We start from the raw sequence: 25054 nt of genomic DNA, 5'->3' as shown, positions 1-25054 counted from the left end.
AATAGTAGTGGTGTAATAATAGTAGTAGTGGTGTAATAGTGTTAATAGTAGTAGTAGTGGTGTAATAGTGTTAATAGTAGCAGTAGTAGTGGTGTATAGTGTTAATAGTAGTAGTAGTGGTGTAATAGTGTTAATAGTAGTAGTAGTGGTGTAATAGTGGTTAATAGTAGTAGTAGTGGTAGTGGTGTAATAGTGTTAATAGTAGTAGTGGTGTAATAGTGTTAATAGTAGTGGTGTAATAGTGTTAATAATAGTAGTTGTAGTAGTGGTAGTAATAGTGTAATAGTAGTAGTAGTGGTGTAATAGTGTTAATAGTAGTGGTGTAATAGTGTTAATAGTAGTAGTGGTGTAATAGTGTTAATAGTAGCAGTAGTAAATAGTGTTAATAGTAGTAGGTGTGTAATAGTGTTAATAGTAGTGGTGTAATAGTGTTAATAGTAGTAGTGGTGTAATAGTGTTAATAGTAGTAGTAGTGTGTAATAGTGTTAATAGTAGTAGTAGTAGTGGTGTAATAGTGTTAATAGTAGTTGTAATAGTGTTAGTAGTAGTTGTAGTGGTGTAATAGTGTTAATAGTAGTAGTAGTAGTGTGTAATAGTGTTAATAGTTAATAGTGTTAATAGTAGTGGTGTAATAGTGTTAATAGTAGTGGTGTAATAGTGTTAATAGTAGTGGTGTAATAGTGTTAATAGTAGTAGTTGGTGTAATAGTGTTAATAGTAGTGGTGTAATAGTAGTAGTGTAATAGTGTTAATAGTAGTTAATAGTGTTAATAGTAGCAGTAGTTGTCGTGTAATAGTGTTAATAGTAGTAGTAGTAGTGGTGTAATAGTGTTAATAGTAGTGGTGTAATGCTGTTAATAGTAGTTAGTGGTGTAATAGTGTTAATAGCAGTAGTAGTAGTGGTGTAATAGTGTTAATAGTAGCAGTAGTAGTGGTGTAATAGTGTGGTAATAGTAATAGTAGTGGTGTAATAGTGTTAATAGCAGTAGTAGTGGTGTAATAATGTTAATAGCAGTAGTAGTGGTGTATTAGTGTTAATAGTAGCAGGAGTAGTGGTGTAATAGTGTTAATAGTAGTGGTGTAATAGTGTTAATAGCAGTAGTAGTGGTGTAATAATGTTAATAGTAGCAGTAGTAGTAGTGTAATAGTGTTATTAGCAGTAGTAGTGGTGTATTAGTGTTAATAGTAGCAGGAGTAGTGGTGTAATAGTGTTAATAGTAGTGGTGTAATAGTGTTAATAGTAGTGGTGTAATAGTGTTAATAGCAGTAGTAGTGGTGTATTAGTGTTAATAGTAGCAGGAGTAGTGGTGTAATAGTGTTAATAGTGGTGGTGTAATAGTGTTAATAGCAGTAGTAGTGGTGTAATAGTGTTAATAGTAGCAGTAGTAGTCGTGTAATAGTGTTAATAGCAGTGGTGTAATAGTGTTAATAGTAGTAGTCGTGTAATAGTGTTAATAGTAGCAGGAGTAGTGGTGTAATAGTGTTAATAGCAGTAGTAGTGGTGTAATAGTGTTAATAGTAGTGGTGTAATAGTGTTAATAGCAGTAGTAGTGGTGTAATAGTGTTAATAGTAACAGTAGTAGTCGTGTAATAGTGTTAATAGTAGTGGTGTAATAGTGTTAATAGTAGAGTAATAGTGGTGTAATAGTGTTAATAGCAGTAGTACTGGTGTAATAGTGTTAATAGCAGTAGTAGTGGTGTAATAGTGTTAATAGTAGTGGTGTAATAGTGTTAATAGCAGTAGTAGTGGTGTATTAGTGTTAATGGTAGCAGGAGTAGTGGTGTAATAGTGTTAATAGTAGTGGTGTAATAGTGTTAATAGTAGCAGTAGTTGTCGTGTAATAGTGTTAATAGTAGTAGTGGTCGTGTAATCGTGTTAATAGCAGTAGTAGTAGTGGTGTAATAGTGTTAATAGTAGCATTAGTAGTCGTGTAATAGTGTTAATAGTAGTGGTGTAATAGTGTTAATATTACAGTAATAGTGGTGTAATAATGTTAATAGTAGCAGTAGTAGTGGTGTAATAGTGTTAATAGTAGTAGTGGTGTTATAGTGTTAATAGTAGTAGTGGTCGTGTAATCGTGTTAATAGTAGTAGTGGTGGTGTATATTGTTAATAGTAGTAGTAGTGGTGGTGTATATTGTTAATAGTAGTAGTAGTGGTGGTGTATATTGTTAATAGTAGTAGTAGTGGTGTTGTATATTGTTAATAGTAGCAGTAGTAGTAGTGTAATAGTGTTAATAGTAGTGGTGTAATAGTATTAATATTACAGTAATAGTGGTGTAATAATGTTAATAGTAGCAGTAGTAGTGGTGTAATAGTGTTAATAGTAGTAGTGGTCGTGTAATCGTGTTAATAGCAGTAGTGGTAGTGGTGTATATTGTTAATAGTAGCAGTAGTAGTGGTGTAATAGTGTTAATAGTAGCAGTAGTAGTCGTGTAATAGTGTTAATAGTAGTAATGGTGTAATAGTGTTAATAGTAGCAGTAGTTGTTGTAATAGTGTTAATAGTAGTGGTGTAATAGTGTTAATAGTAGTAGTGGTGTAATAGTGTTAATAGTAGTAGTAGTTGTCGTGTATTAGTGTTAATAGTAGTAGTGGTGTAATAGTGTTAATAGCAGTAGTAGTAGCTGTGTAATAGTGTTAATAGTAGCAGTAGTAGTCGTGTAATAGTGTTAATAGTAGTGGTGTAATAGTGGTAATAGCAGTAGTAGTGGTGTAATAGTGTTAATAGTAGCAGTAGTAGTCGTGTAATAGTGTTAATAGTAGTGGTGTAATAGTGTTAATAGTAGTAGTGGTCGTGTAATAGTGTTAGTAGTAGCAGGAGTAGTGGTGTAATAGTGTTAATAGCAGTAGTAGTGGTGTAATAGTGTTAATAGTAGTGGTGTAATAGTGTTAATAGCAGTAGTAGTGGTGTAATAGTGTTAATAGTAACAGTAGTAGTCGTGTAATAGTGTTAATAGTAGTGGTGTAATAGTGTTAATAGTAGAGTAATAGTGGTGTAATAGTGTTAATAGCAGTAGTAGTGGTGTAATAATGTTAATAGTAGCAGTAGTAGTGGTGTAATAGTGTTAATAGTAGTGGTGTAATAGTGTTAATAGCAGTAGTAGTGGTGTATTAGTGTTAATGGTAGCAGGAGTAGTGGTGTAATAGTGTTAATAGTAGTGGTGTAATAGTGTTAATAGCAGTAGTAGTGATGTAATAGTGTTAATAGTAGCAGTAGTTGTTGTGTAATAGTGTTAATAGTAGTAGTGGTCGTGTAATCGTGTTAATAGCAGTAGTGGTAGTGGTGTATATTGTTAATAGTAGCAGTAGTAGTGGTGTAATAGTGGTAATAGCAGTAGTAGTAGTGGTGTATATTGTTAATAGTAGCAGTAGTAGTGGTGTAATAGTGTTAAAAGTAGTGGTGTATTAGTGTTAATGGTAGCAGGAGTAGTGGTGTAATAGTGTTAATAGTAGTGGTGTAATAGTGTTAATAGCAGTAGTCGTGTAATAGTGTTAATAGTAGTAGTGGTGTAATAGTGTTAATAGTAGCAGTAGTTGTCGTGTAATAGTGTTAATAGTAGCAGTAGTAGTCGTGTAATAGTGTTAATAGTAGTGGTGTAATAGTGTTAATAGTAGAGTAATAGTGGTGTAATAATGTTAATAGTAGCAGTAGTAGTGGTGTAATAGTGTTAATAGTAGTAGTGGTGTTATAGTGTTAATAGTAGTAGTGGTTGTGTAATCGTGTTAATAGTAGTAGTGGTGGTGTATATTGTTAATAGTAGTAGTAGTGGTGGTGTATATTGTTAATAGTAGTAGTAGTGGTGGTGTATATTGTTAATAGTAGTAGTAGTGGTGTTGTATATTGTTAATAGTAGCAGTAGTAGTAGTGTAATAGTGTTAATAGTAGTAGTGGTCGTGTAATCGTGTTAATAGCAGTAGTGGTAGTGGTGTATATTGTTAATAGTAGCAGTAGTAGTGGTGTAATAGTGGTAATAGCAGTAGTAGTAGTGGTGTATATTGTTAATAGTATCAGTAGTAGTGGTGTAATAGTGTTAATAGTAGCAGTAGTAGTCGTGTAATAGTGTTAATAGTAGTAGTGGTGTAATAGTGTTAATAGTAGCAGTAGTTGTCGTGTAATAGTGTTAATAGTAGTGGTGTAATAGTGTTAATAGTAGTAGTGGTGTAATAGTGTTAATAGTAGCAGTAGTTGTCGTGTATTAGTGTTAATAGTAGTAGTGGTGTAATAGTGTTAATAGCAGTAGTAGTAGTGGTGTAATAGTGTTAATAGTAGCAGTAGTAGTTGTGTAATAGTGTTAATATTAGTGGTGTAATAGTGGTAATAGCAGTAGTAGTGGTGTAATCGTGTGAATAGTAGTAGTGGTCGTGTAATCGTGTTAATAGCAGTAGTAGTAGTGGTGTATATTTTTAATACTAGCAGTAGTAGTGGTGTAATAGTGTTAATGGTAGTGGTGTAATAGTGTTAATAGTAGTGGTGTATTAGTGTTAATGGTAGCAGGAGTAGTGGTGTAATAGTGTTAATAGTAGTGGTGTAATAGTGTTAATAGCAGTAGTGATGTAATAGTGTTAATAGTAGCAGTAGTTGTCGTGTAATAGTGTTAATAGTAGTAGTGGTCGTGTAATCGTGTTAATAGCAGTAGGAGTAGTGGTGTAATAGTGTTAATAGTAGCAGTAGTAGTCGTGTAATAGTGTTAATAGTAGTGGTGTAATAGTGTTACTAGTAGAGTAATAGTGGTGTAATAGTGTTAATAGCAGTAGTAGTGGTGTAATAATGTTAATAGTAGCAGTAGTAGTGGTGTAATAGTGTTAATAGTAGTAGTGGTCGTGTAATCGTGTTAATAGTAGTAGTAGTGGTGGTGTATATTGTTAATAGTAGTAGTAGTGGTGGTGTATATTGTTAATAGTAGCAGTAGTAGTGGTGTAATAGTGGTAATAGCAGTAGTAGTAGTGTAATAGTGTTAATAGCAGTAGTAGTAGTGGTGTATATTGTTAATAGTAGCAGTAGTAGTGGTGTAATAGTGTTAATAGCAGTTGTAATGGTGTAATAGTGTTAATAGTAGTAGTGGTCGTGTAATCGTGTTAATAGTAGTGGTGTAATAGTGGTAATAGCAGTAGTAGTGGTGTAATAGTGTTAATAGTAGTAGTGGTCGTGTAATCGTGTTAATAGCAGTAGTAGTAGTGGTGTATATTGTTAATAGTAGCAGTAGTAGTGGTGTAATAGTGTTAATAGCAGTAGTACTGGTGTAATAGTAGTGGTGTAATAGTGTTAATAGCAGCAGCAGTAGTGGTGTAATAGTGTTAACAGTAGTGGTGTAATAGTGTTAATAGTAGTGGTGTAATAGTGTTAATAGTAGCAGTAGTAGTAGTGTATAGTGTTAATAGTAGCAGTAATAGTGTTAATAGTGGCAGTAGTAGTAGTGTATAGTATTAATAGTAGCAGTAGTAGTAGTGTATAGTGTTAATAGTAGCAGTAATAGTGTTAATAGTAGCAGTAGTAGTGTTGTAATTGTGTTAATAGTAGCAGTACTAGTGGTGTATTAGTGTTAATAGTAGTGGTGCAATAGTGTTAATAGTAGTGGTGTAACAGTGTTAATTGCATCAGTAGTGGTGTAATAGTGTTAATAGTAGCAGTAGTAGTAGTGTATAGTGTTAATAGTAGCAGTAATAGTGTTAATAGTAGCAGTAGTAGTGTTGTAATTGTGTTAATAGTAGCAGTACTAGTGGTGTATTAGTGTTAATAGTAGCAGTAGTAGTGGTGTATTAGTGTTAATAGTAGCAGTAATAGTGGTGTAATAGTTTTACTAGTAGTAGTAGTGGTGTAATAATGTTAATAGTAGCAGCAGTAGTGGTGTAATAGTGTTAATAGTAGTAGTGGTCGTGTAATCGTGTTAATAGCAGTAGTAGTAGTGGTGTAATAGTGTTAATAGTAGCAGTAGTAGTCGTGTAATAGTGTTAATAGTAGTGGTGTAATAGTGTTAATAGTAGAGTAATCGTGGTGTAATAATGTTAATAGTAGCAGTAGTAGTGGTGTAATAGTGCTAATAGTAGTGGTGTAATAGTGTTAATAGTAGTAGTGGTGTTATAGTGTTAATAGTAGTAGTGGTCGTGTAATCGTGTTAATAGTAGTAGTGGTGGTGTATATTGTTAATATTAGTAGTAGTTGTGGTGTATATTGTTAATAGTAGTAGTAGTGGTGTTGTATATTGTTAATAGTAGCAGTAGTAGTGGTGTAATAGTGTTAATAGCAGTAGTAGTAGTGGTGTAATAGTGTTAATAGTAGCAGTAGTAGTCGTGTAATAGTGTTAATAGTAGTGGTGTAATAGTGTTAATAGTAGTAATCGTGGTGTAATAGTGTTAATAGCAGTAGTAGTGGTGTAATAATGTTAATAGTAGCAGTAGTAGTGGTGTAATAGTGCTAATAGTAGTGGTGTAATAGTGTTAATAGTAGTAGTGGTGTTATAGTGTTAATAGTAGTAGTGGTCGTGTAATCGTGTTAATAGTAGTAGTGGTGGTGTATATTGTTAATATTAGTAGTAGTGGTGGTGTATATTGTTAATAGTAGTAGTAGTGGTGGTGTATATTGTTAATAATAGTAGTAGTGGTGTTGTATATTGTTAATAGTAGCAGTAGTAGTAGTGTAATAGTGTTAATAGTAGTAGTAGGTAGTGTAATCGTGTTAATAGCAGTAGTGGTAGTGGTGTATATTGTTAATAGTAGCAGTAGTAGTGGTGTAATAGTGTTAATAGTAGCAGTAGTAGTCGTGTAATAGTGTTAATAGTAGTAGTGGTGTAATAGTGTTAATAGTAGCAGTAGTTGTCGTGTAATAGTGTTAATAGTAGTGGTGTAATAGTGTTAATAGTAGTAGTGGTGTAATAGTGTTAATAGTAGCAGTAGTTGTTATCGTGTATTAGTGTTAATAGTAGTAGTGGTGTAATAGTGTTAATAGCAGTAGTAGTAGTGGTGTAATAGTGTTAATAGTAGCAGTAGTAGTTGTGTAATAGTGTTAATATTAGTGGTGTAATAGTGGTAATAGCAGTAGTAGTGGTGTAATAGTGTTAATAGTAGTAGTGGTCGTGTAATCGTGTTAATAGCAGTAGTAGTAGTGGTGTATATTTTAATACTAGCAGTAGTAGTGGTGTAATAGTGTTAATGGTAGTGGTGTAATAGTGTTAATAGTAGTGGTGTATTAGTGTTAATGGTAGCAGGAGTAGTGGTGTAATAGTGTTAATAGTAGTGGTGTAATAGTGTTAATAGCAGTAGTGATGTAATAGTGTTAATAGTAGCAGTAGTTGTCGTGTAATAGTGTTAATAGTAGTAGTGGTCGTGTAATCGTGTTAATAGCAGTAGTAGTAGTGGTGTAATAGTGTTAATAGTAGCAGTAGTAGTCGTGTAATAGTGTTAATAGTAGTGGTGTAATAGTGTTACTAGTAGAGTAATAGTGGTGTAATAGTGTTAATAGCAGTAGTAGTGGTGTAATAATGTTAATAGTAGCAGTAGTAGTGGTGTAATAGTGTTAATAGTAGTAGTGGTCATGTAATCGTGTTAATAGTAGTAGTAGTGGTGGTGTATATTGTTAATAGTAGTAGTAGTGGTGTATATTGTTAATAGTAGCAGTAGTAGTGGTGTAATAGTGGTAATAGCAGTAGTAGTAGTGTAATAGTGTTAATAGCAGTAGTAGTAGTGGTGTATATTGTTAATAGTAGCAGTAGTAGTGGTGTAATAGTGTTAATAGCAGTTGTAATGGTGTAATAGTGTTAATAGTAGTAGTGGTCGTGTAATCGTGTTAATAGTAGTGGTGTAATAGTGGTAATAGCAGTAGTAGTGGTGTAATAGTGTTAATAGTAGTAGTGGTCGTGTAATCGTGTTAATAGCAGTAGTAGTAGTGGTGTATATTGTTAATAGTAGCAGTAGTAGTGGTGTAATAGTGTTAATAGCAGTAGTACTGGTGTAATAGTAGTGGTGTAATAGTGTTAATAGCAGCAGCAGTAGTGGTGTAATAGTGTTAACAGTAGTGGTGTAATAGTGTTAATAGTAGTGGTGTAATAGTGTTAATAGTAGCAGTAGTAGTAGTGTATAGTGTTAATAGTAGCAGTAATAGTGTTAATAGTGGCAGTAGTAGTAGTGTATAGTATTAATAGTAGCAGTAGTAGTAGTGTATAGTGTTAATAGTAGCAGTAATAGTGTTAATAGTAGCAGTAGTAGTGTTGTAATTGTGTTAATAGTAGCAGTACTAGTGGTGTATTAGTGTTAATAGTAGTGGTGCAATAGTGTTAATAGTAGTGTAGTAGTGGTGTAACAGTGTTAATTGCATCAGTAGTGGTGTAATAGTGTTAATAGTAGCAGTAGTAGTAGTGTATAGTGTTAATAGTAGCAGTAATAGTGTTAATAGTAGCAGTAGTAGTGTTGTAATTGTGTTAATAGTAGCAGTACTAGTGGTGTATTAGTGTTAATAGTAGCAGTAGTAGTGGTGTATTAGTGTTAATAGTAGCAGTAATAGTGGTGTAATAGTTTTACTAGTAGTAGTAGTGGTGTAATAATGTTAATAGTAGCAGCAGTAGTGGTGTAATAGTGTTAATAGTAGTAGTGGTCGTGTAATCGTGTTAATAGCAGTAGTAGTAGTAGTGGTGTAATAGTGTTAATAGTAGCAGTAGTAGTCGTGTAATAGTGTTAATAGTAGTGGTGTAATAGTGTTAATAGTAGAGTAATCGTGGTGTAATAATGTTAATAGTAGCAGTAGTAGTGGTGTAATAGTGCTAATAGTAGTGGTGTAATAGTGTTAATAGTAGTAGTGGTGTTATAGTGTTAATAGTAGTAGTGGTCGTGTAATCGTGTTAATAGTAGTAGTGGTGGTGTATATTGTTAATATTAGTAGTAGTTGTGGTGTATATTGTTAATAGTAGTAGTAGTGGTGTTGTATATTGTTAATAGTAGCAGTAGTAGTGGTGTAATAGTGTTAATAGCAGTAGTAGTAGTGGTGTAATAGTGTTAATAGTAGCAGTAGTAGTCGTGTAATAGTGTTAATAGTAGTGGTGTAATAGTGTTAATAGTAGAGTAATCGTGGTGTAATAGTGTTAATAGCAGTAGTAGTGGTGTAATAATGTTAATAGTAGCAGTAGTAGTGGTGTAATAGTGCTAATAGTAGTGGTGTAATAGTGTTAATAGTAGTAGTGGTGTTATAGTGTTAATAGTAGTAGTGGTCGTGTAATCGTGTTAATAGTAGTAGTGGTGGTGTATATTGTTAATATTAGTAGTAGTGGTGGTGTATATTGTTAATAGTAGTAGTAGTGGTGGTGTATATTGTTAATAATAGTAGTAGTGGTGTTGTATATTGTTAATAGTAGCAGTAGTAGTAGTGTAATAGTGTTAATAGTAGTAGTGGTCGTGTAATCGTGTTAATAGCAGTAGTGGTAGTGGTGTATATTGTTAATAGTAGCAGTAGTAGTGGTGTAATAGTGTTAATAGGAGCAGTAGTAGTCGTGTAATAGTGTTAATAGTAGTAGTGGTGTAATAGTGTTAATAGTAGCAGTAGTTGTCGTGTAATAGTGTTAATAGTAGTGGTGTAATAGTGTTAATAGTAGTAGTGGTGTAATAGTGTTAATAGTAGCAGTAGTTGTCGTGTATTAGTGTTAATAGTAGTAGTGGTGTAATAGTGTTAATAGCAGTAGTAGTAGTGGTGTAATAGTGTTAATAGTAGCAGTAGTAGTTGTGTAATAGTGTTAATAGTAGTGGTGTAATAGTGGTAATACCAGTAGTAGTGGTGTAATAGTGTTAATAGTAGTAGTGGTCGTGTAATCGTGTTAATAGCAGTAGTAGTAGTGGTGTATATTTTTAATACTAGCAGTAGTAGTGGTGTAATAGTGTTAATGGTAGTGGTGTAATAGTGTTAATAGTAGTGGTGTATTAGTGTTAATGGTAGCAGGAGTAGTGGTGTAATAGTGTTAATAGTAGTGGTGTAATAGTGTTAATAGCAGTAGTGATGTAATAGTGTTAATAGTAGCAGTAGTTGTCGTGTAATAGTGTTAATAGTAGTAGTGGTCGTGTAATCGTGTTAATAGCAGTAGTAGTAGTGGTGTAATAGTGTTAATAGTAGCAGTAGTAGTCGTGTAATAGTGTTAATAGTAGTGGTGTAATAGTGTTACTAGTAGAGTAATAGTGGTGTAATAGTGTTAATAGCAGTAGTAGTGGTGTAATAATGTTAATAGTAGCAGTAGTAGTGGTGTAATAGTGTTAATAGTAGTAGTGGTCATGTAATCGTGTTAATAGTAGTAGTAGTGGTGGTGTATATTGTTAATAGTAGTAGTAGTGGTGTATATTGTTAATAGTAGCAGTAGTAGTGGTGTAATAGTGGTAATAGCAGTAGTAGTAGTGTAATAGTGTTAATAGCAGTAGTAGTAGTGGTGTATATTGTTAATAGTAGCAGTAGTAGTGGTGTAATAGTGTTAATAGCAGTTGTAATGGTGTAATAGTGTTAATAGTAGTAGTGGTCGTGTAATCGTGTTAATAGTAGTGGTGTAATAGTGGTAATAGCAGTAGTAGTGGTGTAATAGTGTTAATAGTAGTAGTGGTCGTGTAATCGTGTTAATAGCAGTAGTAGTAGTGGTGTATATTGTTAATAGTAGCAGTAGTAGTGGTGTAATAGTGTTAATAGCAGTAGTAATGGTGTAATAGTAGTGGTGTAATAGTGTTAATAGCAGCAGCAGTAGTGGTGTAATAGTGTTAACAGTAGTGGTGTAATAGTGTTAATAGTAGTGGTGTAATAGTGTTAATAGTAGCAGTAGTAGTAGTGTATAGTGTTAATAGTAGCAGTAATAGTGTTAATAGTGGCAGTAGTAGTAGTGTATAGTATTAATAGTAGCAGTAGTAGTAGTGTATAGTGTTAATAGTAGCAGTAATAGTGTTAATAGTAGCAGTAGTAGTGTTGTAATTGTGTTAATAGTAGCAGTACTAGTGGTGTATTAGTGTTAATAGTAGTGGTGCAATAGTGTTAATAGTAGTGTAGTAGTGGTGTAACAGTGTTAATTGCATCAGTAGTGGTGTAATAGTGTTAATAGTAGCAGTAGTAGTGGTGTATAGTGTTAATAGTAGCAGTAATAGTGTTAATAGTAGCAGTAGTAGTGTTGTAATTGTGTTAATAGTAGCAGTACTAGTGGTGTATTAGTGTTAATAGTAGCAGTAGTAGTGGTGTATTAGTGTTAATAGTAGCAGTAATAGTGGTGTAATAGTGTTACTAGTAGTAGTAGTGGTGTAATAATGTTAATAGTAGCAGCAGTAGTGGTGTAATAGTGTTAATAGTAGTAGTGGTCGTGTAATCGTGTTAATAGCAGTAGTAGTAGTGGTGTAATAGTGTTAATAGTAGCAGTAGTAGTCGTGTAATAGTGTTAATAGTAGTGGTGTAATAGTGTTAATAGTAGAGTAATCGTGGTGTAATAATGTTAATAGTAGCAGTAGTAGTGGTGTAATAGTGCTAATAGTAGTGGTGTAATAGTGTTAATAGTAGTAGTGGTGTTTTAGTGTTAATAGTAGTAGTGGTCGTGTAATCGTGTTAATAGTAGTAGTGGTGGTGTATATTGTTAATATTAGTAGTAGTTGTGGTGTATATTGTTAATAGTAGTAGTAGTGGTGTTGTATATTGTTAATAGTAGCAGTAGTAGTGGTGTAATAGTGTTAATAGCAGTAGTAGTAGTGGTGTAATAGTGTTAATAGTAGCAGTAGTAGTCGTGTAATAGTGTTAATAGTAGTGGTGTAATAGTGTTAATAGTAGAGTAATCGTGGTGTAATAGTGTTAATAGCAGTAGTAGTGGTGTAATAATGTTAATAGTAGCAGTAGTAGTGGTGTAATAGTGCTAATAGTAGTGGTGTAATAGTGTTAATAGTAGTAGTGGTGTTATAGTGTTAATAGTAGTAGTGGTCGTGTAATCGTGTTAATAGTAGTAGTGGTGGTGTATATTGTTAATATTAGTAGTAGTGGTGGTGTATATTGTTAATAGTAGTAGTAGTGGTGTTGTATATTGTTAATAGTAGCAGTAGTAGTGGTGTAATAGTGGTAATAGCAGTAGTAGAGGTGTATTAGTGGTAATAGCAGTAGTAGTAGTGTAATAGTGTTAATAGTAGTAGTGGTCGTGTAATCGTGTTAATAGCAGTAGTGGTAGTGGTGTATATTGTTAATAGTAGCAGTAGTAGTGGTGTAATAGTGGTAATAGCAGTAGTAGTAGTGGTGTATATTGTTAATAGTAGCAGTAGTAGTGGTGTAATAGTGTTAATAGTAGTGGTGTAATAGTGTTAATAGTATCAGTAGTAGTGGTGTAATAGTGTTAATAGTAGTAGTAGTAGTAGTGGTGTAATAGTGTTAATAGTAGTAGTAGTAGTGGTGTAATAGTGTTAATAGTAGCAGTAGTAGTCGTGTAATAGTGTTAATAGTAGTAATGGTGTAATAGTGTTAATAGTAGCAGTAGTTGTCGTGTAATAGTGTTAATAGTAGTGGTGTAATAGTGTTAATAGTAGTAGTGGTGTAATAGTGTTAATAGTAGCAGTAGTTGTCGTGTAATAGTGTTAATAGTAGTAGTGGTGTAATAGTGTTAATAGCAGTAGTAGTAGTGGTGTAATAGTGTTAATAGTAGCAGTAGTAGTAGTGTATAGTGTTAATAGTAGCAGTAATAGTGTTAATAGTGGCAGTAGTAGTAGTGTATAGTGTTAATAGTAGCAGTAGTAGTAGTGTATAGTGTTAATAGTAGCAGTAGTAGTGTTGTAATAGTGTTAATAGTAGCAGTACTAGTGGTGTATTAGTGTTAATAGTAGTGGTGCAATAGTGTTAATAGTAGTGTAGTAGTGGTGTAACAGTGTTAATTGCATCAGTAGTGGTGTAATAGTGTTAATAGTAGCAGTAATAGTAGTGTATAGTTTTAATAGTAGCAGTAATAGTGTTAATAGTAGCAGTACTAGTGGTGTATTAGTGTTAATAGTAGTGGTGTAATAGTGTTAATAGTAGTGTAGTATTGGTGTAACAGTGTTAATAGTAGTGGTGTAACAGTGTTAATTGCATCAGTAGTGGTGTAATAGTGTTAATAGTAGCAGTAATAGTAGTGTATAGTGTTAATAGTAGCAGTAATAGTGTTAATAGTAGCAGTAGTAGTGTTGTAATTGTGTTAATAGTAGCAGTACTAGTGGTGTATTAGTGTTAATAGTAGCAGTAGTAGTGGTGTAATAGTGTTAATAGTAGCAGTACTAGTGGTGTATTAGTGTTAATAGCAGTAGTAGTAGTGGTGTAATGGTGTTAATAGTAGTGGTGTAATAGTGTTAATAGCAGTAGTAGTGGTGTAATAATGTTAATAGTAGCAGTAGTAGTGGTGTGATAGTGTTAATAGTAGTAGTGGTCGTGTAATCATGTTAATAGTAGTAGTAGTGGTGGTGTATATTGTTAATAGTAGTAGTAGTGGTGGTGTATATTGTTAATAGTAGCAGTAGTAGTGGTGTAATAGTGGTAATAGCAGTAGTAGTAGTGTAATATTGTTAATAGTAGTAGTGGTCGTGTGATCGTGTTAATAGTAGTGGTGTAATAGTGGTAATAGCAGTAGTAGTGGTGTAATAGTGTTAATAGTAGTAGTGGTCGTGTAATCGTGTTAATAGCAGTAGTAGTAGTGGTGTATATTGTTAATACTAGCAGTAGTAGTGGTGTAATAGTGTAATAGTGTTAATGTTAATAGTAGTGGTGTAATAGTGTTAATAGTAGCAGTAGTAGTGGTGTAATAGTGTTATTAATAGTAGCAGCAGTAGTGGTGTAATAGTGTTAACAGTAGTGGTGTAATAGTGTTAATAGTAGTGGTGTAATAGTGTTAATAGTAGTGTAGTAGTGGTGTAACAGTGTTAATTGCATCAGTAGTGGTGTAATAGTGTTAATAGTAGCAGTAGTAGTAGTGTATAGTGTTAATAGTAGCAGTAATAGTGTTAATAGTAGTAGTGGTGTAATAGTGTTAATAGTAGCAGTAGTTGTCGTGTAATAGTGTTAATAGTAGTAGTGGTGTAATAGTGTTAATAGCAGTAGTAGTAGTGGTGTAATAGTGTTAATAGTAGCAGTAGTAGTAGTGTATAGTGTTAATAGTAGCAGTAATAGTGTTAATAGTGGCAGTAGTAGTAGTGTATAGTGTTAATAGTAGCAGTAGTAGTAGTGTATAGTGTTAATAGTAGCAGTAATAGTGTTAATAGTGGCAGTAGTAGTAGTGTATAGTGTTAATAGTAGCAGTAGTAGTAGTGTGTAGTGTTAATAGTAGCAGTAATAGTGTTAATAGTAGCAGTAGTAGTGTTGTAATAGTGTTAATAGTAGCAGTACTAGTGGTGTATTAGTGTTAATAGTAGTGGTGTAATAGTGTTAATAGTAGTGTACTTGTGGTGTAACAGTGTTAATTGCATCAGTAGTGGTGTAATAGTGTTAATAGTAGCAGTAATAGTAGTGTATAGTGTTAATAGTAGCAGTAATAGTGTTAATAGTAGCAGTACTAGTGGTGTATTAGTGTTAATAGTAGTGGTGTAATAGTGTTAATAGTAGTGTAGTAGTGGTGTAACAGTGTTAATTGCATCAGTAGTGGTGTAATAGTGTTAATAGTATCAGTAATAGTAGTGTATAGTGTTAATAGTAGCAGTAATAGTGTTAATAGTAGCAGTAGTAGTGTTGTAATTGTGTTAATAGTAGCAGTACTAGTGGTGTATTAGTGTTAATAGTAGCAGTACTAGTGGTGTATTAGTGTTAATAGTAGCAGTAGTAGTGGTGTAATAGTGTTAATAGTAGCAGTAGTAGTGGTGTATTAGTGTTAATAGTAGCAGTACTAGTGGTGTATTAGTGTTAATAGTAGCAGTAGTAGTGGTGTAATAGTGTTAATAGTAGTAGTGGTCGTGTAATCGTGTTAATAGTAGTAGTGGTGGTGTATATTGTTAATATTATTAGTAGTGGTTGTGTATATTGTTAATAGTAGTAGTAGTGGTGTTGTATATTGTTAATAGTAGCAGTAGTAGTGGTGTAATAGTGGTAATAGCAGTAGTAGTGGTGTAATAGTGGTAATAGCAGTAGTAGTAGTGTAATAGTGTTAATAGTAGTAGTGGTCGTGTAATCGTGTTAATAGCAGTAGTGGTAGTGGTGTATATTGTTAATAGTAGTAGTGGTGTAATAGTGGTAATAGCAGTAGTAGTAGTGGTGTATATTGTTAATAGTAGCAGTAGTAGTGGTGTAATAGTGTTAATAGTAGTAGTAGTAGTGGTGTAATAGTGTTAATTGTAGCAGTAGTAGTCGTGTAATAGTGTTAATAGTAGTAATGGTGTAATAGTGTTAATAGTAGCAGTAGTTGTCGTGTAATAGTGTTAATAGTAGTGGTGTAATAGTGTTAATAGTAGTAGTGGTGTAATAGTGTTAATAGTAGCAGTAGTTGTCGTGTAATAGTGTTAATAGTAGTAGTGGTGTAATAGTGTTAATAGCAGTAGTAGTAGTGGTGTAATAGTGTTAATAGTAGCAGTAGTAGTAGTGTATAGTGTTAATAGTAGCAGTAATAGTGTTAATAGTGGCAGTAGTAGTAGTGTATAGTGTTAATAGTAGCAGTAGTAGTAGTGTGTAGTGTTAATAGTAGCAGTAATAGTGTTAATAGTAGCAGTAGTAGTGTTGTAATAGTGTTAATAGTAGCAGTACTAGTGGTGTATTAGTGTTAATTGTAGCAGTAGTAGTGGTGTAATAGTGTTAATAGTAGTAGTGGTCGTGTAATCGTGTTAATAGTAGTAGTGGTGGTGTATATTGTTAATATTAGTAGTAGTGGTGGTGTATATTGTTAATAGTAGTAGTAGTGGTGTTGTATATTGTTAATAGTAGCAGTAGTAGTGGTGTAATAGTGGTAATAGCAGTAGTAGTGGTGTAATAGTGGTAATAGCAGTAGTAGTAGTGTAATAGTGTTAATAGTAGCAGTAGTAGTGGTGTAATAGTGTTAATAGTAGTAGTAGTAGTGGTGTAATAGTGTTAATAGTAGCAGTAGTGTAATAGTGTTAATAGTAGTAATGGTGTAATAGTGTTAATAGTAGCAGTAGTTGTCGTGTAATAGTGTTAATAGTAGTGGTGTAATAGTGTTAATAGTAGTAGTGGTGTAATAGTGTTAATAGTAGTGGTGTAATAGTGTTAATAGTAGTAGTGGTGTAATAGTGTTAATAGCAGTAGTAGTAGTGGTGTAATAGTGTTAATAGTAGCAGTAGTAGTGGTGTAATAGTGTTAATAGTAGTGTTGTAGTAGTGGTAATAGCAGTAGTAGTGGTGTAATAGTGTTAATAGTAGTAGTGGTCGTGTAATCGTGTTAATAGCAGTAGTAGTAGTGGTGTATATTGTTAATAGTAGCAGTAGTAGTGGTGTAATAGTGGTAATAGCAGTTGTAGTAGTGGTGTATATTGTTAATACTAGCAGTAGTAGTGGTGTAATAGTGTTAATGGTAGTGGTGTAATAGTGTTAATAGTATCAGTAGTAGTGGTGTAATAGTGTTAATAGTAGTGGTGTAATAGTGTTAATAGCAGTAGTGATGTAATAGTGTTAATAGTAGCAGCAGTAGTGGTGTAATAGTGTTAATAGTAGTAGTGGTCGTGTAATCGTGTTAATAGCAGTAGTAGTAGTGGTGTAATAGTGTTAATAGTAGCAGTAGTAGTCGTGTAATAGTGTTAATAGTAGTGGTGTAATAGTGTTAATAGTAGAGTAATCGTGGTGTAATAGTGTTAATAGCAGTAGTAGTGGTGTAATAATGTTAATAGTAGCAGTAGTAGTGGTGTAATAGTGCTAATAGTAGTGGTGTAATAGTGTTAATAGTAGTAGTGGTGTTATAGTGTTAATAGTAGTAGTGGTCTGTAATCGTGTTAATAGTAGTAGTGGTGGTGTATATTGTTAATATTAGTAGTAGTGGTGGTGTATATTGTTAATAGTAGTAGTAGTGGTGTTGTATATTGTTAATAGTAGCAGTAGTAGTGGTGTAATAGTGGTAATAGCAGTAGTAGTAGTGGTGTATATTGTTAATAGTAGCAGTAGTGGTCGTGTAATCGTGTTAATAGCAGTAGTAGTAGTGGTGTAATAGTGTTAATAGTAGCAGTAGTAGTCGTGTAATAGTGTTAATAGTAGTGGTGTAATAGTGTTAATAGTAGAGTAATAGTGTTAATAGCAGTAGTAGTGGTGTAATAGTGTTAATAGTAGTAGTGGTCGTGTAATCATGTTAATAGTAGTAGTAGTGGTGGTGTATATTGTTAATAGTAGTAGTAGTGGTGTATATTGTTAATAGTAGCAGTAGTAGTGGTGTAATAGTGGTAATAGCAGTAGTAGTAGTGTAATATTGTTAATAGTAGTAGTGGTCGTGTAATCGTGTTAATAGCAGTAGTAGTAGTGGTGTATATTGTTAATAGTAGCAGTAGTAGTGGTGTAATAGTGGTAATAGCAGTAGTAGTAGTGGTGTAATGGTGTTAATAGTAGTGGTGTAATAGTGTTAATAGCAATAGTAGTGGTGTAATAATGTTAATAGTAGCAGTAGTAGTGGTGTAATAGTGTTAATAGTAGTAGTGGTCGTGTAATCATATTAATAGTAGTAGTAGTGGTGGTGTATATTGTTAATAGTAGTAGTAGTGGTGGTGTATATTGTTAATAGTAGCAGTAGTAGTGGTGTAATAGTGGTAATAGCAGTAGTAGTAGTGTAATATTGTTAATAGTAGTAGTGGTCGTGTAATCGTGTTAATAGTAGTGGTGTAATAGTGGTAATAGCAGTAGTAGTGGTGTAATAGTGTTAATAGTAGTAGTGGTCGTGTAATCGTGTTAATAGCAGTAGTAGTAGTGGTGTATATTGTTAATACTAGCAGTAGTAGTGGTGTAATAGTGTTAATGGTAGTGGTGTAATAGTGTTAATAGTAGTGGTGTAATAGTGTTAATAGTAGCAGTAGTAGTGGTGTAATAGTGTTATTAATAGTAGCAGCAGTAGTGGTGTAATAGTGTTAACAGTAGTGGTGTAATAGTGTTAATAGTAGTGGTGTAATAGTGTTAATAGTAGTGTAGTAGTGGTGTAACAGTGTTAATTGCATCAGTAGTGGTGTAATAGTGTTAACAGTAGCAGTAATAGAGTTAATAGTAGCAGTAGTAGTGGTGTAATAGTGTTAGTAGTGGTGTAATAGTGTTAATAGTAGTGTAGTAGTGGTGTAACAGTGTTAATTGCATCAGTAGTGGTGTAATAGTGTTAATAGTAGCAGTAGTGTATAGTGTTAATAGTAGCAGTAATAGTGTTAATAGTGGCAGTAGTAGTAGTGTATAGTGTTAATAGTAGCAGTAGTAGTAGTGTATAATGTTAATAGTAGCAGTAATAGTGTTAATAGTGGCAGTAGTAGTAGTGTATAGTGTTAATAGTAGCAGTAGTAGTAGTGTATAGTGTTAATAGTAGCAGTAATAGTGTTAATAGTGGCAGTAGTAGTAGTGTATAGTGTTAATAGTAGCAGTAGTAGTAGTGTATAGTGTTAATAGTAGCAGTAATAGTGTTAATAGTAGCAGTAGTAGTGTTGTAATAGTGTTAATAGTAGCAGTACTAGTGGTGTATTAGTGGTAATAGCAGTAGTAGTAGTGGTGTAATGGTGTTAATAGTAGTGGTGTAATAGTGTTAATAGCAGTAGTAGTGGTGTAATAGTGTTAATAGTAGTGGTGTAATAGTGTTAATAGTATCAGTAGTAGTGGTGTAATAGTGTTAATAGTAGTAGTAGTGGTGTAATAGTGTTAATAGTAGCAGTAGTAGTCGTGTAATAGTGTTAATAGTAGTAATGGTGTAATAGTGTTAATAGTAGCAGTAGTTGTCGTGTAATAGTGTTAATAGTAGTGGTGTAATAGTGTTAATAGTAGTAGTAGTGTAATGGTGTTAATAGCAGTAGTAGTAGTGGTGTAATAGTGTTAATAGTAGCAGTAGTAGTAGTGTATAGTGTTAATAGTAGCAGTAATAGTGTTAATAGTGGCAGTAGTAGTAGTGTATAGTGTTAATAGTAGCAGTAGTAGTAGTGTGTAGTGTTGATAGTAGCAGTAATAGTGTTAATAGTAGCAGTAGTAGTGTTGTAATAGTGTTAATAGTAGCAGTACTAGTGGTGTATTAGTGTTAATAGTAGCAGTAGTAGTGGTGTAATAGTGTTAATAGTAGCAGTAGTAGTGGTGTATTAGTGTTAATAGTAGCAGTACTAGTGGTGTATTAGTGTTAATAGTAGCAGTAGTAGTGGTGTAATAGTGTTAATAGTAGTAGTGGTCGTGTAATCGTGTTAATAGTAGTAGTGGTGGTGTATATTGTTAATATTAGTAGTAGTGGTGGTGTATATTGTTAATAGTAGTAGTAGTGGTGTTGTATATTGTTAATAGTAGCAGTAGTAGTGGTGTAATAGTGGTAATAGCAGTAGTAGTGGTGTAATAGTGGTAATAGCAGTAGTAGTAGTGTAATAGTGTTAATAGTAGCAGTAGTAGTGGTCGTGTAATCGTGTTAATAGCAGTAGTGGTAGTGGTGTATATTGTTAATAGTAGCAGTAGTAGTGGTGTAATAGTGGTAATAGCAGTAGTAGTAGTGGTGTATATTGTTAATAGTAGCAGTAGTAGTGGTGTAATAGTGTTAATAGTAGTGGTGTAATAGTGTTAATAGTATCAGTAGTAGTGGTGTAATAGTGTTAATAGTAGTAGTAGTAGTGGTGTAATAGTGTTAATAGTAGCAGTAGTAGTTGTGTAATAGTGTTAATAGTAGTAGTGGTGTAATAGTGTTAATAGAAGTAGTAGTAGTGGTGTAATAGTGTTAATAGTAGCAGTAGTAGTAGTGTATAGTGTTAATAGTAGCAGTAATAGTGTTAATAGTGGCAGTAGTAGTAGTGTATAGTGTTAATAGTAGCAGTAGTAGTAGTGTATAGTGTTAATAGTAGCAGTAATAGTGTTAATAGTAGCAGTAGTAGTGTTGTAATAGTGTTAATAGTAGCAGTACTAGTGGTGTATTAGTGTTAATAGTAGTGGTGTAATAGTGTTAATAGTAGTGTAGTAGTGGTGTAACAGTGTTAATTGCATCAGTAGTGGTGTAATAGTGTTAATAGTAGCAGTAATAGTAGTGTATAGTTTTAATAGTAGCAGTAATAGTGTTAATAGTAGCAGTACTAGTGGTGTATTAGTGTTAATAGTAGTGGTGTAATAGTGTTAATAGTAGTGTAGTATTGGTGTAACAGTGTTAATAGTAGTGGTGTAACAGTGTTAATTGCATCAGTAGTGGTGTAATAGTGTTAATAGTATCAGTAATAGTAGTGTATAGTGTTAATAGTAGCAGTAATAGTGTTAATAGTAGCAGTAGTAGTGTTGTAATTGTGTTAATAGTAGCAGTACTAGTGGTGTATTAGTGTTAATAGTAGCAGTACTAGTGGTGTATTAGTGTTAATAGTAGCAGTAGTAGTGGTGTAATAGTGTTAATAGTAGCAGTACTAGTGGTGTATTAGTGTTAATAGTAGCAGTAGTAGTGGTGTATTAGTGTTAATAGTAGCAGTAGTAGTGGTGTATTAGTGTTAATAGTAGCAGTACTAGTGGTGTATTAGTGTTAATAGTAGCAGTAGTAGTGGTGTAATAGTGTTAATAGTAGCAGTAGTAGTGGTGTATTAGTGTTAATAGTAGCAGTACTAGTGGTGTATTAGTGTTAACAGTAGCAGTAGTAGTGGTGTATTAGTGTTAATAGTAGTAGTGGTGTAATAGTGTTAATAGTTGTAATAGTGTTAATAGTAGCAGTAGTAGTGGTGTATTAGTGTTAATAGTAGCAGTAGTAGTGGTGTAATAGTGTTAATAGTAGCAGTAGTAGTGGTGTATTAGTGTTAATAGTAGCAGTAGTAGTGGTGTAATAGTGTTAATAGTAGCAGCAGTAGTGGTGTAATAGTAGCAGCAGTAGTGGTTGTTGATGTAGTTGTGGTTTGTGTTTGGCTGGTCCTGGTTAGGTGGTGGTTCTCTGTGTGCTGCCATGCTGTAGTAGTGATGGCTCTTGGAGTCAGAACGCTGTGCGTGCCTTTGGACCAGCCAGTATGCACAAAGCGGGCACTGAAATGGACACGGTGGACAACAGGCGGCCTCAGTCCTTCTCAATAGGAGCTGCCCTTCTTATTGTACCTCACACACAGTGAGCTTCTCTCTCTCTCTTTCCCTTCTCTCTGTCCATGCCCATGTATGGCCTGTGTATCTGATGAAGGTTGAGATGTCTTCTCTAATTGGTTGATGTTTCTCTGGCATGGCTTCTTATTGTGCATCTGAAACGGTAGAAACATACTCTCAGGCCAGGGCTGCACTTTTATTCACATTGACTTACATTTCATTTGTCTGAAAGGAACAGTCCCAGAGAGCAGAATAACAGCAGATCAGGTGTAGTTTTAACACTGCTGAAAGGGGAACTCTGGGGCTCTCCTAAGTTAGAGAAGGGTGGGGTGGAGGAGGAAGGGTGTGGAGGTGGGCGATGGTGAGGGTGTTCCCCCTCGACAAGGCTGCTCACATGACCTCCACACAACAACCGGACCACATGACTTCCACATGACTTCCCCAATGGTAACCATGGGTATGCTCGTAGGCCCAGGGCTTGAGCCTGGAGGGGGTTGGTCTGATGTGCCCACACCTGCCCCCTACCTCTCCCTTCTCCCCAAACCTCCCCCACCCAGCCTCCATTGCCTCCTAATGCACAGTTTTATTCAATGTAAACCGCAGAGAGGAAAAGGAATAAAAGTAGCACTTGAGATTCCTTTTAGTTTCAAACTGTAAATATGATGATGTTTTTGTCTTACCCTGGAGACCAGGTTTCTATGATTGAATACGGCCCTTACCTACTCTTAAGATGCCTAAAGACTTACTGTATTATCATGCTGAAAGACTGGCTACTGTGCTTGTCATACACTGAAGGGACAAGGGAGTTCATCATAGTGGCATTGGTTTCATTAGTCACTTGATTTTGTTTTCACACACTTTAAAATTACATGATGTTAACACATAGACAGTACTGATAGTTCGTGACCTGGGATCCAGTTGTCCTCTCGTCCCCCCTGTTCCAAAGCCATGGGGCAGCTGCTAGTTAACAGACAGTGAATATATGGCATTGTCTGTGTCTGATATGGAAACATTTAGGGATGTTATTCATTAGATGGTTTATGTACTGGCCAGACATCATATGACCTGCTAATACAGCATAAACAGACTGATGCATTGTGGTCTACTGTATTGTACATTAACTTTATATTCCACGTGTCCTGACAGGGGTACAGACCTGGAGGGATGTGGTTGTGGATTATATCCTTGTTGATTACACTAATTGATTAGTTGGTAAGAAATGTGATTTGAATGTCTAGTTTTCCAGGTCTGACTGAGATGATTAGAAGGTAAAAGGACCTGGTTGGTGATGTCGGGGACCACAGTGGCAGGACTCATGAGGCCTTACACCTGATGCACCTGTGTGACTTTCTAACATAGTATTCTAACACCTTTACTCTCCCTCTTCCGTCAGCTTCCTCACTCACTCCCTCTTCCCTCAGCTTCCTCACTCTCTCCCTCTTCCCTCAGCTTCCTCACTCTCTCGGGCTGGACTGCAGTGCGTCTGCGTCGGCTCGCCCTCCCCTCCCCCCTCGCCCCCCAGCCATGGCCTCAAGAATAGGGCTGCGGCTGCAGGTAAACACATTTTGGACTGATTGATTTATTACATAGTACACTATGTATACAGTAGATGTATTAATTGACTGACTGATGTCTTGACTGACTGATGTATTGACTGATTGATGGATGTATTGACTGACTGACTGATTGTTGGATGTATTGACTGACTGACTGCTCTATTGATTGACTGACTGCTCTATTGATTGACTGACTGCTCTATTGATTGACTGACTGATGTATTGACTGACTGACTGATTGATGGATGTATTTGACTGACTGATGTATTGACTGACTGACTGACTGATTGATGGATGTATTTGACTGACTGACTGATTTATTGACTGACTGACTGATTGATGGATGTATTGAATGACTGACTGATTAATGGATGTATTTACTGACTGACTGCTCTATTGATTGACTGACTGATGTATTGACTGACTGACTGATGTATTGACTGACTGACTGATTGATGGATGTATTGACTGACTGACTGATTGTTGGATGTATTTGACTGACTGACTGATGTATTGACTGACTGACTGATTGATGGATGTATTGACTGACTGACTGATTGATGGATGTATTTGACTGACTGATGTATTGACTGACTGACTGATTGATGGATGTATTGACTGACTGACTGATTGATAGATGTATTTACTGACTGACTGCTCTATTGATTGACTGACTGCTCTATTGATTGACTGACTGATGTATTGACTGACTGACTGATTGATGGATGTATTTACTGACTGACTGCTCTATTGATTGACTGACTGCTCTATTGATTGACTGACTGATGTACTGACTGACTGACTGATTGATGGATGTATTTACTGACTGACTGCTCTATTGATTGACTGACTGCTCTATTGATTGACTGACTGATGTATTGACTGACTGACTGATTGATGGATGTATTTACTGACTGACTGCTCTATTGATTGACTGACTGCTCTATTGATTGACTGACTGATGTATTGACTGACTGACTGATTGATGGATGTATTGACTGACTGACTGATTGTTGGATGTATTGACTGACTGACTGCTCTATTGATTGACTGACTGCTCTATTGATTGACTGACTGCTCTATTGATTGACTGACTGATGTATTGACTGACTGACTGATTGATGGATGTATTTGACTGACTGACTGATGTATTGACTGACTGACTGATTGATGGATGTATTTACTGACTGACTGCTCTATTGATTGACTGACTGCTCTATTGATTGACTGACTGATGTATTGACTGACTGACTGATTGATGGATGTATTTGACTGACTGACTGATGTATTGACTGAGTGATTGATGTATTGACTGACTGACTGACTGGATGTATTTGACTGACTGACTGACTGACTGACTGATTGATTGATGTATTGACTGACTGACTGTTGTATTGACTGACTGACTGACTGACTGATTGATTGATTGATTGATTGATGTATTGACTGACTGACTGATTGATGGATGTATTTGACTGACTGATATATTGACTGACTGACTGATATATTGACTGACTGACTGATTGATGGATGTATTTACTGACTGACTGCTCTATTGATTGACTGACTGCTCTATTGATTGACTGACTGATGTATTGACTGACTGACTGATTGATGGATGTATTTACTGACTGACTGCTCTATTGATTGACTGACTGCTCTATTGATTGACTGACTGATGTATTGACTGACTGACTGATTGATGGATGTATTTACTGACTGACTGCTCTATTGATTGACTGACTGCTCTATTGATTGACTGACTGCTCTATTGATTGACTGACTGATGTATTGACTGACTGACTGATTGATTTACTGACTGACTGATTGATGGATGTATTTGACTGACTGATCAATGTATTGACTGACTGATGTATTGACTGACTGATGTATTGACTGACTCACTGACTGACTGATGAATTGACTGACTGACTGACTGATTTACTGACTGACTGATTGATGGATGTATTTGACTGACTGATCAATGTATTGACTGACTGACTGACGGATGTATTGACTGACTGACTGACTGATGGATGGATGTATTTGACTGACTGACTGATGTATTGACTGACTGACTGATGTATTGACTGACTGACTGATGTATTGACTGACTGACTGATGTATTGACTGACTGACTGATGTACTGACTGACTGACTGACTGATGGATGTATTTGACTGATTGACTGACTGATGGATGTATTTGACTGACTGACTGATGTATTGACTGACTGACTGATGTATTGACTGACTGACTGATGTATTGACTGACTGACTGATGTATTGACTGACTGACTGATGTACTGACTGACTGACTGATGTACTGACTGACTGACTGATGTATTGACTGACTGACTGACTGATGTATTGACTGACTGACTGATGTATTGA

The 25054-nt window shown here is 34.6% G+C and overlaps 1 protein-coding gene across 6 annotated transcripts in view; it reads left to right on the top strand.

The window, feature by feature from the left end:
• The window catches only part of LOC118377699 (transcription factor EB-like), a 168168-nt gene that overhangs the window by 113798 nt on the left and 29316 nt on the right, over positions 1 to 25054 (top strand). For all 6 annotated transcript variants that reach the window (XM_052526860.1, XM_052526858.1, XM_052526859.1 and 3 more), the window contains one exon: positions 22556 to 22660. In XM_052526860.1, the coding sequence (XP_052382820.1) occupies positions 22631 to 22660 (30 nt within the window). In that variant the 5' untranslated portion in view covers positions 22556 to 22630. The remainder of the gene's footprint in view (positions 1 to 22555; positions 22661 to 25054) is intronic.

Source organism: Oncorhynchus keta, chromosome 10 (genome assembly GCF_023373465.1).
Source record: "Oncorhynchus keta strain PuntledgeMale-10-30-2019 chromosome 10, Oket_V2, whole genome shotgun sequence".
Taxonomy (NCBI): Eukaryota; Metazoa; Chordata; class Actinopteri; order Salmoniformes; family Salmonidae; genus Oncorhynchus; species Oncorhynchus keta.
The sequence above is the reverse complement of the archived record's forward strand: the minus strand, read 5'-3'. Positions and strand labels throughout refer to the sequence as shown.